The sequence below is a fragment of the Plasmodium chabaudi genome, assembly GCF_900002335.3.
Source record: "Plasmodium chabaudi chabaudi strain AS genome assembly, chromosome: 12".
NCBI lineage: Eukaryota > Apicomplexa > Aconoidasida > Haemosporida > Plasmodiidae > Plasmodium > Plasmodium chabaudi.
Window position 1 is genome coordinate 509,780 of NC_030112.2, and position 16,758 is coordinate 526,537.

The 16,758-nt window shown below is 25.2% G+C and overlaps 6 protein-coding genes across 6 annotated transcripts; 3 read left to right on the forward strand and 3 right to left on the reverse strand.

The window, feature by feature from the left end:
- Positions 1-557: 557 nt before the first annotated feature.
- Positions 558-1,946, forward strand: PCHAS_1214500 (conserved Plasmodium protein, unknown function; the record flags this gene model as incomplete). Its single annotated transcript, XM_016798854.1, has 1 exon — positions 558-1,946. The coding sequence occupies one exon, from the start codon at positions 558-560 to the stop codon at positions 1,944-1,946; it is 1,389 nt and encodes a 462-aa protein (XP_016654218.1).
- A 404-nt stretch (positions 1,947-2,350) lies between these two features.
- On the reverse strand, positions 2,351-3,943 carry PCHAS_1214600 (nucleotidyltransferase, putative; the record flags this gene model as incomplete). Its single annotated transcript, XM_737396.2, has 1 exon — positions 2,351-3,943. One exon carries the CDS (start codon positions 3,941-3,943, stop codon positions 2,351-2,353), a length of 1,593 nt encoding a protein of 530 aa, XP_742489.2.
- Positions 3,944-5,016: 1,073 nt separating this feature from the next.
- On the reverse strand, positions 5,017-6,998 carry PCHAS_1214700 (heat shock protein 60, putative; the record flags this gene model as incomplete). The annotated part of the gene is made up of 2 exons (XM_016798855.1): positions 5,017-6,617; positions 6,860-6,998. The coding sequence occupies 2 exons, from the start codon at positions 6,996-6,998 to the stop codon at positions 5,017-5,019; spliced, it is 1,740 nt and encodes a 579-aa protein (XP_016654219.1).
- Positions 6,999-7,865: 867 nt separating this feature from the next.
- On the reverse strand, positions 7,866-9,797 carry PCHAS_1214800 (tubulin binding cofactor c, putative; the record flags this gene model as incomplete). The annotated part of the gene is made up of 9 exons (XM_016798856.1): positions 7,866-8,018; positions 8,126-8,258; positions 8,358-8,425; positions 8,565-8,637; positions 8,789-8,862; positions 8,953-9,007; positions 9,098-9,318; positions 9,413-9,573; positions 9,740-9,797. 9 exons carry the CDS (start codon positions 9,795-9,797, stop codon positions 7,866-7,868), a joined length of 996 nt encoding a protein of 331 aa, XP_016654220.1.
- A 1,168-nt stretch (positions 9,798-10,965) lies between these two features.
- Positions 10,966-12,480, forward strand: PCHAS_1214900 (ribonucleoside-diphosphate reductase small chain, putative; the record flags this gene model as incomplete). The annotated part of the gene is made up of 5 exons (XM_016798857.1): positions 10,966-11,052; positions 11,196-11,228; positions 11,371-11,507; positions 11,642-12,299; positions 12,388-12,480. 5 exons carry the CDS (start codon positions 10,966-10,968, stop codon positions 12,478-12,480), a joined length of 1,008 nt encoding a protein of 335 aa, XP_016654221.1.
- A 1,725-nt stretch (positions 12,481-14,205) lies between these two features.
- Positions 14,206-15,713, forward strand: PCHAS_1215000 (enolase, putative; the record flags this gene model as incomplete). Its single annotated transcript, XM_737697.2, has 2 exons — positions 14,206-14,248; positions 14,416-15,713. 2 exons carry the CDS (start codon positions 14,206-14,208, stop codon positions 15,711-15,713), a joined length of 1,341 nt encoding a protein of 446 aa, XP_742790.2.
- Positions 15,714-16,758: the final 1,045 nt, after the last annotated feature.

Sequence of the window (16,758 nt, forward strand, 5' to 3'; positions counted from 1 at the left end):
TAGTGTTTTAAAATTATGTGGTAAATTTGTTTATTCGTATTTTCAATTTTTATGTCCGCTTAAATCTGGCATATGGCTTAGTTTTATTTTGTCTGAATATCAACTCACCAAATTTACATATTTTCTATTTTTTAATAAATTTTCTATTTTGTTCATAATTTTTTATTTTTATAAAATATAATAATTCAAATATATTTCTTTTAAAAAAGAAAAAATTAAGAAAATATTAACATTTTTTATTCCTTTATTTTATCAAGAATATTTTATTTCGATTTATTTACCTCTGAACGTATTTATTGTGGCATATGCTTTACCTAATTTTATGCTGGTCAATTTACTGAAATATAACAAACCTACGTGTGGATATATTATGGGCATGCTTCCACTTTTCGAGGTATTCCTTTGCATATATACCTGTGTGTAGTTATAAAAAATAATTAGAAATTCGTTTTTTTATTCTTTATTAAGAAATATTTATTTTCAAAAAATATAATGAATAGCTAATTTTTTTTCTTTTTTTTAGTAAAACGATTTAAAACTATGAAATATTTTTGATAATGAAAAGGTTAATTGAAAAGAATGTAATTAAAATAAATTATAATACTTTTGTAAATCAATATAAAAAAGCTTTTAAATGTGAAAAAGATATAATTGATGAAGAACTATATGAACATTTTATTATAAACCCTTTTACTTACTCTAGACCATTTGGCTGTTTACTTCCTAATTATAACAACACAGAAACGTATTATTTAAATGGAATAAACATTTTTGAAGTAGTAGATTATGTTAGCATAAATGAACGATTGTATAAAGTTGAAAATTCGGGAGATAATGAAGATGATAGTGATCAAAATGACGAAAATTTGAACCTTCCCGATAATTCAGAAAATGAAGATATGATAGACTATAGTAATAGTGAAGAGGAATATGGAAATGGAAGTAAAAAAGGAAAAAAAAAAAAAAAATCTAACAAAAATAATGAAAATGTAAAAAACAAGGGATACCAAAAAGGAACCAATCGAAACATAAACAATAACAACAACACTACACAAGCAAAAAAAAATAATAATAAATATCGAAGGATTTTTCGTTTTTTATTATTTGATGGTAAATATTTTATTTATGCTTATGAATACGAATATAATGAAATTTTTAATTATCTTGAGACAAATAAATATAAATATCCAAAAATTATTTTATATAATAACCCAGTTATTAGACGTAAAGTAATATTATTAAAAAAAAATCAAGTGATAATTTTATTTAAAGGGAATACAACAATAGAACAAAATAGTTCAAGCATAAAAGATGAAGAAGAATGCTATGATATAGTTGACATTAATCAAAAAAGTTATTTTAATTATAATAATAAACAAGAGGAACTTATTCCTATTTCTACAAAACATGAATCAAATAGTTATAACTGGTCTGGCAATTATAATATGCCTAATCAAAATAAGCATTATAATGATGATCCAAATTATTTAAACAAAGAAAATAATGTAAGACATTTTTATTACGAAGATGACAATTTTAAAAATACATATACCAATTTAGGCACTACTAAAGATGAAAAAAATTATAATTATCTTTATAAGGATAACAATTCAAAAGGCCATACTCATTTCCCACTTCAGGAAAATAACAATAACAGTGATAAATACGAACATTTTAAAAGTTATACACCCCTAAAACAGGGATCCAACTTTAATGATAATGTATATAATAAAAACTTTACTCAAACAAATTCACCAAATAATAATCCAAACCGAATATGGATAAATAATCAATCTAACATAAATAAGGATAGCTTTCATACAAATAATTCAAATAATAATAATCAACTAATAGATTTAACAGAGGGTTTTTTTTCATCGAAATTTTTTCAAAAATCACCGGATATAAGTAACACATGTGATGATGTTATTATTTTGGATGATTAATTTTTTTTGTTTTTTTTGTTAAATTATAAATTTTTATATGTCTAATATGCATATTTATGTATTTTGAGAAATTAGCCTATGAAAGGGGGTGAAAAAATATATACGACCCCTACCTATTATTAACCACTCCAACTGAATGGTTTTGTTTCATCATTTCGTGCGAAATTGATGGCAGGCACATTCATTATATTTTATTTTTTTTAAACTGTATAAACAAGCTTATGAAAAAAAATTTTTAATCCCTAAACTACTTTAAGGGTTAATGCGTTTTATGGAATTTTATTAAAATCGTGCATGAGCAAGACAAAAAAAATATGTACAAAAATAAAAAAACATGTACAAAGATAAAAAAATATGCACAAAAATAAAAAAACATGTACAAAGATAAAAAAAACATGTACAAGCTAGGAATAAATTAGGTTGTCTGTCGATTTACACACATCCTCCCATGTTCCGTTGTTTTTTAAAATTTTATATGCTCTTTTCATTTCATATATAATTGTTTTATAATTTTGAGGTAAAATATTAGCAACATTTTTTCCTATTTCGAATGGGTTATCAACAAAAAGGTAATACGATTCATAACTTTTCAATGATGTAAAGTTGTCATAATAATTATTTATGTCCCGTATAGCTATTATACCACTTTTATATTTATAGCCATAAAACTTAAAAAATTCTAGCATTAAGGTTGAAATGTCTATATGGCTAGCATGGTCATAATTTTTATTATCGCTATTTACACCATTTTGGATATTCATTTTTTTTAGTTCTTCTCTTATAATAGCGTCGTCTTGACAATATTTGCAATCAACACCCATAACATAAAACGATTTTTCATTTCTTCTGATTGATATATCTTGAAGTGAAACTAATATTTTTGGTTCCATAACATATTGTAAAAAATGAATTATCATTAAAATTAATGAAAAGGATGACAAAAATCCTTTTGATCTATCATTTATATTTCTGTTTTTTGACCAATATTTTAAAGCTATTCCCATTAATTGTAATCTTTTATCTATACTTACATATTTTTGAATTAATTTTGAATTAATTACTGCTAAAATATTATTTACTGAAATATCACATGATAGTTGAAATGAATTTTTATGATCATCACAATAAAAATGTATTATGGGCACTTTTGCTGAAAATCTTTGTTCAATTATTCCATTATGATAATTATTTAATATTAAACATATTTTTTTTAAAAAATTTATCTGATCTTTTCTATTAAGAAGAATTGGAATTTGTATGCATATATCTATATCACTATTCTTCATCCAAAAACCATTTATAACTGAACCAAATGGAGTAACATGACAATTTTTATATTGTTTATCAATTTCATTTTGCAAAAATTTTAAAAACATTTTTATATTGTTAATATCATTTTGAGATGGTCTTAGTGCTACCTCTAATTTGCTTAATTCTTCATTTAAAGTGTTTGCTTTATTGCATTCTTTACTATAATATAATTGTTCATGCTGTGCTATACATTGGTTGAGAACGTGTTTTATTTCAGAGTATTCACTATTAGAAGTAGTATAAGGTATATTGGCCCCAGAATCGGATGCCCTATTCTTATCACTACTATTTTTATGTAAGAAACTATTTGTGGTACTATCCCTTTCTTTTTCCTGACTTATTTTGGTGTAATCATAATTTTCATCTTCAACTTTTCTATAATACTCTTTATTGGCATTGTCTCGTTCTAGCATATATATTTCATCGTCTGACTCATCACTATTAATAGTATTATCAGAGAGATCCTTAGCAACCTTAAAGTTTGTTAATTGTATTTTTTTATTTATTTCATCATGGCTTATATACTGATTTTTTATAGTACTAAACTGGTGTGCAATTTTCAAATTTTCTACAACAGGAAATTGGAATATTGGGAAACTGCTTAAATTTGAACAATAACTTAAATTATATATTTTTTTATTTTTTTTTATTATTTTTGAAATCATCGACAAAAACTTAACATTCATTTCATTTTATTAATTCAAGCTACATTTTTTATATCATTCTTCAAAATATAGGATACATCATTATATTGCATAAGTTGATGAGAGGTGGCATAATATTATCATTCAAAAAAAATAATTATATCCATATGTTTTTAATAATTTTGTATAATATTTTATTTTTTTTTACCACCATTTTTGATCAAAAACAAATATATCCTGTTTTAAATATAAATTATTTTGAAAATTATTTATATAATTTATTTTTTGGAAAATATAAATATAAGAAAAAATATATGAAAGCACTCTCTTCATGGGCCTCAATTTTATCCCGTTGTTTTCAAGAAATATAAACATAACCGATAAACCTGTTTCACTATTATTACCATCATTGTTATTATTCTTTTTTTTGTTTTACTTTTTTGTGTAAAACATAATTTGTAAATTCATTTGAATAATGCCAATACCAATGGATGGGTCAGCTTTCATAAAATATAAATCCATGGCAACTACACATGCATGTATATAGATATAAAAATTTTCCATACTTTAAAATAGAAATAAAATAATAACTTTTACAGAAAATTATGAATATAATTTATTTTTGCTTAAATATTTTAATAGGTATTATACAGATACAAAAGAGTTTCTTATATATATAAATAAAAATAACAACGTATTTATTCAGATTTGTTGTTTTTTATGTAGGTAAATATAGAAAGACATATACTTATGAATAAATATAGAGATTTAATTAAAAATAACATTGTAAAAATGCTAATAAGTTTGTAAGCTAAAAAAAATAAATAAAAACATGCATAGTTATATGCACGGTTAGATGCATGACTAGGTGCATGACTAGGTGCATGGGCATGTACGAGAGCAATCTCGATTAAGCATACAGCTATATACCATGCTAAAATATTTCTTTATAGTATTGCCAAGCAATTTTAATTAAAAAAAATAGAAGCATTTAAAGTGGTGTGCAATATTCTAAATAATTGCCTTCGTTAAGCAGTTTGGGATAATGCGAGGTAGCATATGCATTGTTTGGTTTGCTACTTATTTATTTATTGGTTGTTGGCTTGTTTCTCGTTTTAGTACATGCCGCCCATGTCGCCCATTGGGTTAACCGAGTTCATATGGGATGGCATTTCTTCATTTTTTCCATCTTTTGAATCTACAATTGCAACTTCAGTTGTTGTTAATAAAGATGCTATTGAGGCTGCATCTGAAATAGCTGTTTTAACAACTTTGGTTGGATCGATAATACCTGATTCAATCATATTTACATATTTTCCTTCTTGAGCATTAAATCCCATATTTGAATTTTTTTCTTTAAGAATATTTCCTGCAACAACAGATCCTTCATGTCCTGCATTTTCTGCAATTTGTTTGATTGGTGCTTTACAAGCATCTTTAATTATATTAACTCCGACTCTTTGGTCATAATTATCAGTTTGCACCGAATCTAATTCTTTTGAAGCAAATAATAGTGCACTACCACCACCTGGTACTATACCTTCTTCAACAGCTGCTTTAGTAGCACATAATGCATCTTGTATTCTATCTTTAATTTCATTAACTTCAACTTCACTTATACCTCCTACTTTTATTAAGGCAACACCACCAGTAATTTTGGCTAGTCGTTCTTGTAATTTTTCTTTTTCATAATCTGATGTATTATTTTTAATAGCATTTCTAATACTTTCACATCTTTCAGTAATTTCTTCTTTTTTACCTTCCCCTTCCATAATTAATGTATTATCTTTAGAAACATTTATAGATTTAGCTTTACCTAAATAGGAAATCACATCTGGATCATCTAATTTCAATCCTGCTTCTTCAGTAATAACTTTAGCGCCAGTCATAACGGCTATATCATGTACAAGTGCTTTTCTGTGTTCACCAAATCCTGGGGCTTTTACTGCACATATTTTTAATCCTAACCTTAATTTGTTTACTATTAATGTAGCTAAAGCATCACTATCAACATCTTCTGCAATAACTAAAAGGGATGATTGATTTTGTAATACATGTTCTAGAACTGGTAACAAAGATTTGACACTTGATATTTTTTTTTCATGTATAAGTATATATGGTTTATCTAATTCCACTTTTTGATCTTTACTATTGTTAATAAAATAAGGAGATATGTAACCTCTATCAAATTTTATACCTTCTACAATTTCTAATTCATGTTGTAATGTTTTACCTTCAGTAACTGTTATCGTTCCTTCTTTTCCTACTTTTTTCATAGTATCGGCAATAAGCTGACCAATATTTTTATCACCATTAGCTGATATACTTGCTACATTAAATATTTCTTCCGTTGTTGTTACATCTTTTTTTATTGAATTTAAATATTCTAAAACTTTTTCTACTCCCTTATTTATTCCTCTTAATAGATCCATTGGGTTCATTCCTGAATCTACTGCTTTACATCCTTGTTGAAAAATCGATCGAGCTAAAATTGTAGCTGTTGTTGTACCATCACCCGCTTTATCATTTGTATTTGCTGCAACTTGTTTAACCATTTGTGCTCCGAGGTTTGCTAGCTTTTTATTAAATTCAATACTTTTTGCAACTGTTACACCATCTTTTGTTATTTTTGGTGATCCAAACGATTGCTCAATGATTACATTCCTTCCTTTGGGCCCTAAAGTAACACTAACAGCGTCCGCTAGCTTGTTGCAACCTTCGGTAAGTAAAAAAATAATTATATTTATGGCAGTTTATATGTGTGCATACACAAGCAAACACACACACATGCAGTGGCAATCACATTAGGCAAACATTTGATGACAAAAAGAATACACAACGAGCAGAGATGCAAACAAACATGTAGCAACATATTCAGACAGAAAGCTATACATGAGTGTATGCAAAATTGTTGTAAAAAAAATAATTAAAAAAATTCGTTTAAGCTTATTATTTAACCTATTAGCATAGCTGTTCTAGCATCACTCCCAAATCGAATATCTTTGGCTACATTTCTTTTTTGAATTTTATTTAATAATGAAACACATTTATCTGTACTTCCATTATGTATTGTTTTTCCACATAATCTAGATAGCATTTTGTAAAAATTATAACAAATTAAAAAAAATAATAATTAAAAAAACAATATTTTTATATATATTTAAAAATCTGAATTATTACAAAAATAAACAAAATAATATTTTAGAAAAATTATCACCATAATATATAATATACGAATTGGTTTTCATAAAAAATATAAATGTAACTTAAAATGTAGTGTAAATTAAAAGGAAAAAAAATTATTCAAATAAAAGAACTATCTCTTATATATAAATATAAGGATATTAAAAAATAACGTTTTTTAATTATATCAAAAATGTATTATAAAAATAAACAAAAATATATATAATACCACCCTCTGTTTTAAGTATATTAATTTTGTAGGTGATGCTATTATTTTTTGTATGGGAAATATGAGACTCCAAATAAAATCACGCCCATTTATATATGCCCTAACCTCAATACTATATTTAATATACATTTAAACACAAAAATATAGGTACTACTTTAAATAAATATATAGCTATATTTTTTTAAGGTGCATAATAATAGTATTCATTTGATAATTCAGTATTATATATTAAAAAAAAATATGCAAGTTTGAATAAATATGGAAAAATAAAACAATCTACATATTTCTGTATGTATTATAAATAAATATTTATCTTTTAATTAATAAGAGGGGATATAAAAAGTATATATAAAATAAATACATTTTTAATTTATTCATATTTTCCAACTGCTAATACCCATAAAGTTAGTATAAGCAAAAGGATATATTTTGATGGGAATTATAAAAAAAAAAAAAAAAAAAATATAAAATAAAAAAATAATAAAATTTACAAGATTATGCAACACACATATGCAAACTACACCAATGAGGTTTAAAATATGTTTATTTTTCTTAATCTAATTTTTTTAAAAATAAAGGGAAATTTTCTATAACATATGTATTATTTATGTCGTTTTCTTTACTACATCCAATGGTTTCTTTTTTTTTGAATTGTACTTGATATGCTTGTGTTTCATTTGAAATACTGAAGTTTGGTGATGGATCCTGAAGTAAAGAAAAGCAAATAAAAATATGAAAACAACAATTATATATACACTAATGTAGTATTGTCACATATTTGTGTGTTTTATATTTTCCGGTGTTGTATATACTTGGGTATTTTGCCAACTAAAGTCTAAGACTTCTTTCCATTTGTTTGAATTTCGGCTTATATTAATTTTTTCTAATAATTTCGGTAATTCATCAAAGTTTAAATTATAAGGAGAAAAAACCAGCTTTTCCGAACTAACAATGGGAAGAAAATAGTGTAAAAATATATGAAAAAGTAAATGGGTTTGTAGCAATAGATTCTATTCTTCACCTTTTTTGCGAAAACATATGTACCTTTCAATAATTGGAGAACTCATAGAATTTATGTAAAAATTTGTGTTGACCGCATTGTGTATTCTTATCTGTAAAGTTACAAACATGCATAGAATTAAGTACCCAATTTTGTTATGCCACCCATTTTGTTCATGCCACCCATTTGTTCATGCCACCCATTTGTTCATGCCACCCATTTTGTTCATACTTTTTTCCTTCTTATCTTACCTGCTTCGAATTTGTCAAAATATTGCAATCGATGCAGTTGTAAATTAATAAAGACGACTCAACAGCAGCGACCCTATACAGTATGAAAATAAAAAAGAGCTCGAAAATGATCGCATAAAAAAAGGTTTAATACAAGAGCATGTCATTTGCAAATTCAAAAGGTGCACAATTGCACTATGATTAAGGAATTATCCTTTTTCATTTCAAATTTTTTAAAGCCATACCAAATTGTGCAGTTTGTTATATTCTGTATAAAAACGGAGCTTAATATGTCAAGGAATATAATTTCGCAATTGCTCTGAAAATAATAAGTTCATTCCATTTAAAATATAAACTAAAATAGTAATGAAATATATATAATTCGGATATTTCTTTCTTAAATATTAACCATATTATTTAATAGCAAACTAGAGTATGTCGATTCGCCTATTCCTCTTATTATCCTATGCAATAATATTAAAAAAAAATTTATAAAAATAGCTACACGCCATGCAGCACAGTATGATATGTATATATTTACGAGGACAACCTACTTTATATTTTTTTGATTTTGAAAAGACAAACTGTGTTTATTCAAATCAAGTGACATATCAACTGGTTCACTATGCTCAGGGTCTTCATCAATGTAACAATTTTGTGGGATAAAAAAATTGTCATCAAAATTTTGACTAACGTTCGGACATTCTATATTATTTTCATTTTTAATTATTTCCTGTTTTAAACTTTCTAATTCCTTTATTATTTCTTTTGCTCTCTATTAAAGTAAAATGAAGTAAGAACAATTTTTTTGTTTTAATGCATAAATGGGAAATAAATTGCCACCCCTTGTGACAACAAAACGATCTAACCTTTTCATAAACAATAACTGAACTATGCTTGAGTAATTGAAAATAAACGTTGGATATTTTTTCTTTTATTTTTATGCATTCAGAAGATAATTCATTAAGTTCATGTAACTTGTTTATATTAAGTTTGTCATTTTTTAAATCTCGAACTTTATTTTCAATGTCTATACAATCGTTTAAAATGGAAACATAAATATGTTATATATGCAGACAAAGGTATAGAAAACGAGTTGATAAAAATATATTCTAAAATATTCGACACACACAGATTGCATATTTATATAGGTAGAACTGTTTATAAGACATTTAATAATAAAAAATAAAATAAACCTTTTAACTGTTTATGAACTAAATCATCATAATCATCTTTTGTTAGTTTGTTATTCATCTTTTTGTAAATAAATAAGGGTTAGGTATGATAATAATTTCAATTTATAAAAGGTACACCTATTTTAAGGCTATAACAAAATAGTGGCAAAGCCTTAACAATGATAGTAAACAAAATAGGGAGAATAATATAAAAAAAAATTATATCAAAGAAAATAAACTATTTATAAGATCATCATGTAAAATAAAAACAAATTCAAATATAAACATTGTTTTTTTATTTAATTAAAATTGGGTATACTTTAAAAAATTTACACTTTTGTGTATATATTTATTTATTTATTTGAGGTACGAATTTTTTAATTTTTATTGTAGCATATCAATTTATAGCAAACCCATTTTTATTTTAACTTTGTTAATGATAGTGACAATATTTATTTTTATTTTTTAAGAACTTATAACATTTTAAATAAATAAAAATAAAGCCATGTTGTGTATAATAATTTTTGTAGTACACCTGTAGGGAATAAATTTAAATTGATAAAGCAGTCTCCATAATAATTTATTAAAGTATTTGAAAATAGTGTAATATTCTAAATGTGTATTTATTCATATTCATATATACCTATGATATATTTATTAAAACATATAAATGCTTATATATTTAATAAATCCAATTATATTAAAACCTTTTTGTACTTGTTTTTTTTTTTTATTATGCTTTGGGAAACTACTTGTATATAATTATTAATTTCCTCTTAATAGGAATTATGAATATGTCTTTAAAAGCGTTGGGATAATTACATAATACAATTTATTAAAACAAATAATAATTTTTTATTTAACTAATATGAAAAATAAAAAACGTGTATATTACACATCCTAGTAAAATATGCACAAACACATGCGTGTACATTTTTGTGTTTAGAGCATTTCATCGAGTTTAAAAAAAAAACAAGGCAAAAAAAACTTCAGGGAATAATATATAAAATACATAAATTGTAAAAATAAGATATACTCATTATTTTATCATATTATCATATTATTACCAATTGACATTAACTGCTACTATTTTATCGAAATTTTATTTTGCATATTTATTTTATTTTATTAAATAATCTTTAATTGTGTTTAATATTATTTTTGTTTTATTCACTCCTATTTTATTATTTAATTATCATAAATACTAACACCAAGCATTCACACTTTTCAATTATTATTTTCACAAAATGAATAAGGAACATTACCATACTCAAGAAGTATTATTGGAAGCCCAGTACAATGATGAAATTTTGAAGGAAAATCAATTTAGATGGGTAATAAAAAAGAAAGAAATATATTTAATAAACAAACACAGTAACATAGGAGAATAAATAGGTACATATATATTCGATTATTTTTTCATTGAATTTTTTTTTTTTTTTTTTTACACTCCCATTCTTAATATGGCTGACCTTAGGTTATGTTCCCTATAAAATACAAAACATTTTGGGTAAGCTTAAAAAATATGAAAATCGTTTGACTCTTAGCAGTAGTGTGTGCAATCTTCCTATCGCACTAGGCCTTACATTATGACGTACATAAATATGTATACCTATGCATGCACATACACATTTTTACTTTTCCATTTTTAGAATTATTACAAAGAAATCGAATCCCTTTTTTGGACCGCAGAAGACCATAACTTCGATAAGGACAAGCCCTTTTTGAGTTCCATGGATCAAACTATGCTATCCAAATTGCTAGAACTCCTTTGCTTTTACAGTTTAAAGTAAGAAAAATAGCCAATTCAAAATGCACACACAGCTTTAAGCGTGACGCTTGTCAAGGTCGTCGTTTTGTATGTCCTTTTTTCTGTCCCTATTCCTGTCCCCATTTCTTTATCTGCTTTTTCCGCCCTTACAGAGATTTGCACCTACGTGATGAACAAGCTATTATAACGAGCAAACTGCTAGACATAATTCAAATACCAGAGGGAAGAGCCTTTTATGGATTTCAAATGTGCATGGAAAATATACACAATGAAGTGTATGCATGTATTTTTGAATCCTATTCTTCAGATTCAAAGAAAAAAAAAGAAATAATTGATCAAGTGTTAAAATATGAAAGTGTTTTTAAAAAACAAAATTGGTTATATAACGAATTTGAAGCTAACATTCCATTTTATAATAAACTAATTCTTTTATATATATCAAAAGTACTTTTTAATGGCGGTCTAAGTATAGTATCTAGTTATTGTAAAGAGAATGGAATATTACCATGTTTAACTAGTGTATATGACAAAATACAAAGAGATGAATATTTACAAGGAGATTTTTCTGTTATGTGTTGCAATCATTTAAATAATAAATTAAAATATGAAAATGTATTAGATTATTTTAAAACTGCTGTTGATTTAGAATATAATTTTTGTGTAGAAATGTTGGACTTCGATTCTTTAAAAATAACAAAAGATCAAGTAAAACAATTTTTACAATATTTAGCTGATACTATGTTAGTCAACTTAAAATATTCCAAGCACTACAACTCAAAATATCCATTTACATGGAAAGAATTCTCTAAGGTAGTTAATTCATATCACCGTTTTTTTCACACTATTTATGATGCCAATCTTTTACCAACCTTTTACTAATATTTTTTTTTTTTTTCAGATTATTGTCAGCGAAAATGCAAAGAACGATTCTGTTAAAAAGTCTGCTGATCTATATGGAGCAAAACAAATAACCTTTGACGAAGATTTTTAAAAAAAAAAATCACATAATTGTACCTCATTATATATTGTCTCGTTTTATAAATATAAATTAGTAACCAAATTTTCATTTGTATAGTTAACATATTTTTTTTATTGAGTTAATACCGTGAAAAAAAAAAAAAAAAAAATTTTCATATATTTTTTGTGTGTATTTTTCTTATTATATTTGCAACCGAATAAGATAAACGGAGCGAATATTTTCGTACATCATATAAAGTATTTTACATTGTATTTATATATGTCTCTTTATGACACATATACATGTATATACATACTATTGTTTATACACAAACTTGTATCAATTACTCATATATAATATTTTTTACGATAAAGCCTAGTATAATTGTGCATATTTGTATATATGCACATGTGTGTACATAAAAAAATCAAAATATTAAATCCTATTTCAAATAGCTAACCAGTAGAGAATAGTAGAATGAGCCATACATAAGTTAAAGTAGCAAACCGGTTATTGTACAAAATTGTAAAGGTAACTATTTTCTATGTAGTCCTATTTGTAAACTGCCTACAATTTTGTAATAATATACCGCTATCTTATTATACCACCATATAAGCATTAATTATGTTCTTTCTCTTTGTATTTCTATACTTATCACGTTGTTTTTGAAATGGGTCATATAGAAAGTACATATATGCAAGGTATTAACAAATTTGCATTCTTTTTAACATTTACAATATTATGAATAAATAAAAATTTGACAAAAAAATTGAACTATATTGGAAATGTGGAAAATACTTATAAAAAATGTATATACCTATTTAGCTTGTTTAAAATATGGGATAAAAAAAAAATATACTAGGAAAATTGCTCTTTGTATTTATATAGGCACTAATATGATGGTGTGTAGTAAAAAATAAGTTTATTTGTAAGGGTACCCATAGTACAAAAATTAAAATAAAATAATTTTTATAACCCTATTTATTATGTAATATTGCTGTATATATAACATTACATGCGTGTATGCATGCTTATATTTTTTGTTTCCCAAAATGTTTAATATTGCATTTGTAGAAAATGAAAAAAATAAATAAATTTGCAAAAGGTCACTCCATATTATATGCATATACAAACATATATAGCACGTTATATGCCGCCCCAAATGTGCTTGTGCTAATATATAGATACCGCTATGCCCACAGTAATAACCCCCTCTTCGCACTATTCGAATTTCAACCATGTACTCCTAAGAATAGAAAAAAATTGCTACCGCATACATGCATAGGAAACGAATATATGCGCATCCCCAAAATTACAAGAAGCTTTATATATGAGGTGCTTTTTTTTAAAAAAAAAAAAACATAACCCACAATTCGATAACAAAATATTAAATTTCATTTGTTTCCTGCATATATTAAACACTCTCACGGGTTTCTTGTTTTTTTTTTCTCCTACCATAAAATTATACTATTTTTTATATGCATGCCTTAAATTAATAAATTTTTAAGCTTATCATAATATATATATATATTTAAATATTTTTATAAATTATAAAATATACACTTACCAATAAATTACCGAAAATACTTTTTATTTAATTATTTTAAAACAAATTAAATAATATACAGTTTTATTCTCCTATTTGATAAAATATTTTCAAATTTAATTCAAAATTTTTCGAATTAAAAATATTTTCCTTTTTATATAATTTTCCAAATAAATTAATTTTTATTAAAAACTTTTATTTTCTTAAACACAATGGCTCATGTAATAACACGCATTCATGCCCGTGAAATTTTGGGTAAGTTTATTTTTCTATTATTTCTATATTTATTCATATCTATAAAATTGTATACACCCATTTAGATATTCTACATGGTCTCTCTACACAGTTTAACTACTTCGTAATATTTATTCATAATAATGTAAACATATTTTCACACCCTTTTTTTTTTCTTTCCTTTGTAGATTCCAGAGGAAACCCTACTGTTGAGGTTGATCTCGAAACCACCCTTGGAATCTTCAGAGCAGCTGTACCATCAGGAGCTTCCACTGGTATATATGAAGCACTTGAATTAAGAGATAATGACAAAAGTAGGTATTTAGGAAAGGGTGTACAACAAGCTATAAAAAATATTAACGAAGTTATAGCCCCAAAATTAATTGGCTTAGATTGTAGAGAACAAAAAAAAATCGACAATATGATGGTTCAAGAATTAGATGGTAGCAAAACTGAATGGGGATGGTCAAAAAGTAAATTAGGAGCAAATGCTATATTAGCTATTTCTATGGCTATATGTAGAGCAGGTGCAGCAGCAAATAAAACTTCTTTATATAAATATTTAGCTCAACTAGCTGGTAAAGATACTGAAAAAATGGTATTACCAGTACCATGTTTAAATGTTATTAATGGAGGTTCTCATGCAGGAAATAAATTATCTTTCCAAGAATTTATGATCGTTCCTGTTGGTGCACCATCTTTTAAAGAAGCAATGAGATATGGTGCTGAAGTATATCATACTTTAAAATCTGAAATTAAAAAAAAATATGGTATTGATGCTACAAATGTTGGTGATGAAGGTGGATTTGCTCCAAACATTTTAAATGCTCATGAAGCTCTTGATTTATTAGTTTCAGCTATTAAAAAAGCAGGATATGAACATAAAGTAAAAATTGCTATGGATGTTGCTGCTTCAGAATTTTATAATAGTGATACTAAAACATATGATCTTGATTTTAAAACACCAAATAATGACAAATCATTAGTTAAAACAGGACAGGAACTAGTTGATTTATATGTTGACTTAGTCAAGAAATATCCAATTATTTCAATTGAAGATCCATTTGATCAAGATGATTGGGAACATTATGCAAAATTAACTGAATCTATTGGTAAAGATGTACAAATTGTTGGTGATGACTTATTAGTTACTAACCCAACTAGAATTGAAAAAGCTTTAGAAAAAAAAGCTTGCAATGCTTTATTATTAAAAGTTAATCAAATTGGTTCTATTACTGAAGCTATTGAAGCTTGCTTATTATCTCAAAAAAATAACTGGGGTGTTATGGTTTCACACAGATCAGGAGAAACTGAAGACGTATTTATAGCTGACTTAGTTGCTGCTTTAAGAACTGGACAAATCAAAACCGGAGCTCCATGCAGAAGTGAACGAAATGCAAAATACAATCAATTATTTAGAATTGAAGAATCACTAGGTGCTAATGGAGTATTTGCTGGTGAAAAATTCAGATTCCAATTAAACTAAACAAGTAGCTATATTTACATATAATAACATTTTCTAAAAATTTTGAGCATAATAATTACGATGAAATAAATTATTCTGCATGTATATACGTATTTAATTTTATTGATAATTCTAAAGTTTGTGTACATATTTTGTGTTTGATTTTTTCTTATGAATTGAAATATGCACAAAAATGTAATTCGCACATATAATTATGTCAATATACACACGTATCGTCCTTTATTTTTAATACGGTTTAATATAATTCATAAAACTTATGCTCAAAATATAAACTGTTCAATTAAAGAAATTGATATATGATGATCATAACAGTGGGCAAGTTGGCTGGCCAACCATTTCTCATATATTTACGATGTAGTTAAAAAAATAGACGTAAAAAGTTGGCTACACTAAGAATGAAAGCATTGCCGACGCTCTATAGTGTAAGAGAACGAATTTGCGAAATTCGGGGGAGGAGTATCCTCAAAGCAGTAGTTACACATTAGGTGAATATCTTTATTATGGGCATAGCCTTAGAAAGATCGAATAAAATATCCTATGTCAAAAAAAAAATATACACACACAAAAAAGGTTTATACCAAATAGGTGACAAAAAATGTATGCATATTGTAAATATTTTTTGAAATAAATATTGTAGAAAAATAGGAAAATATCAATATATTTATTTATCCGTTTTTGAATTTTTTTTTAGTTTAATAAAAATATAAAAACCTACACCGTGTGTATTTTACCAACGTTGTTTATAAAATATAGACCAATTGTTATTTTTACAATTTTCAAAAAATTATAAAATTTATAAATTGTGTGAAATGGTAGTATATATATTTCTATTTTATTTATTTTCCAATTATTATTTTATTTATTAAATGATTTAATATATAATTCCATGTAAATAAAAAACAAATATAAATTAATATTAATTTTTTTAAGATAAAAGAAGGTCAATTATATATACATTTTTTAATGTGATTTTTTTTTTTTAATTTTGAAATAATTAAATTTTTCATAATTTTTTTTTATTATTTATTCTATAAAATGTTGTTAA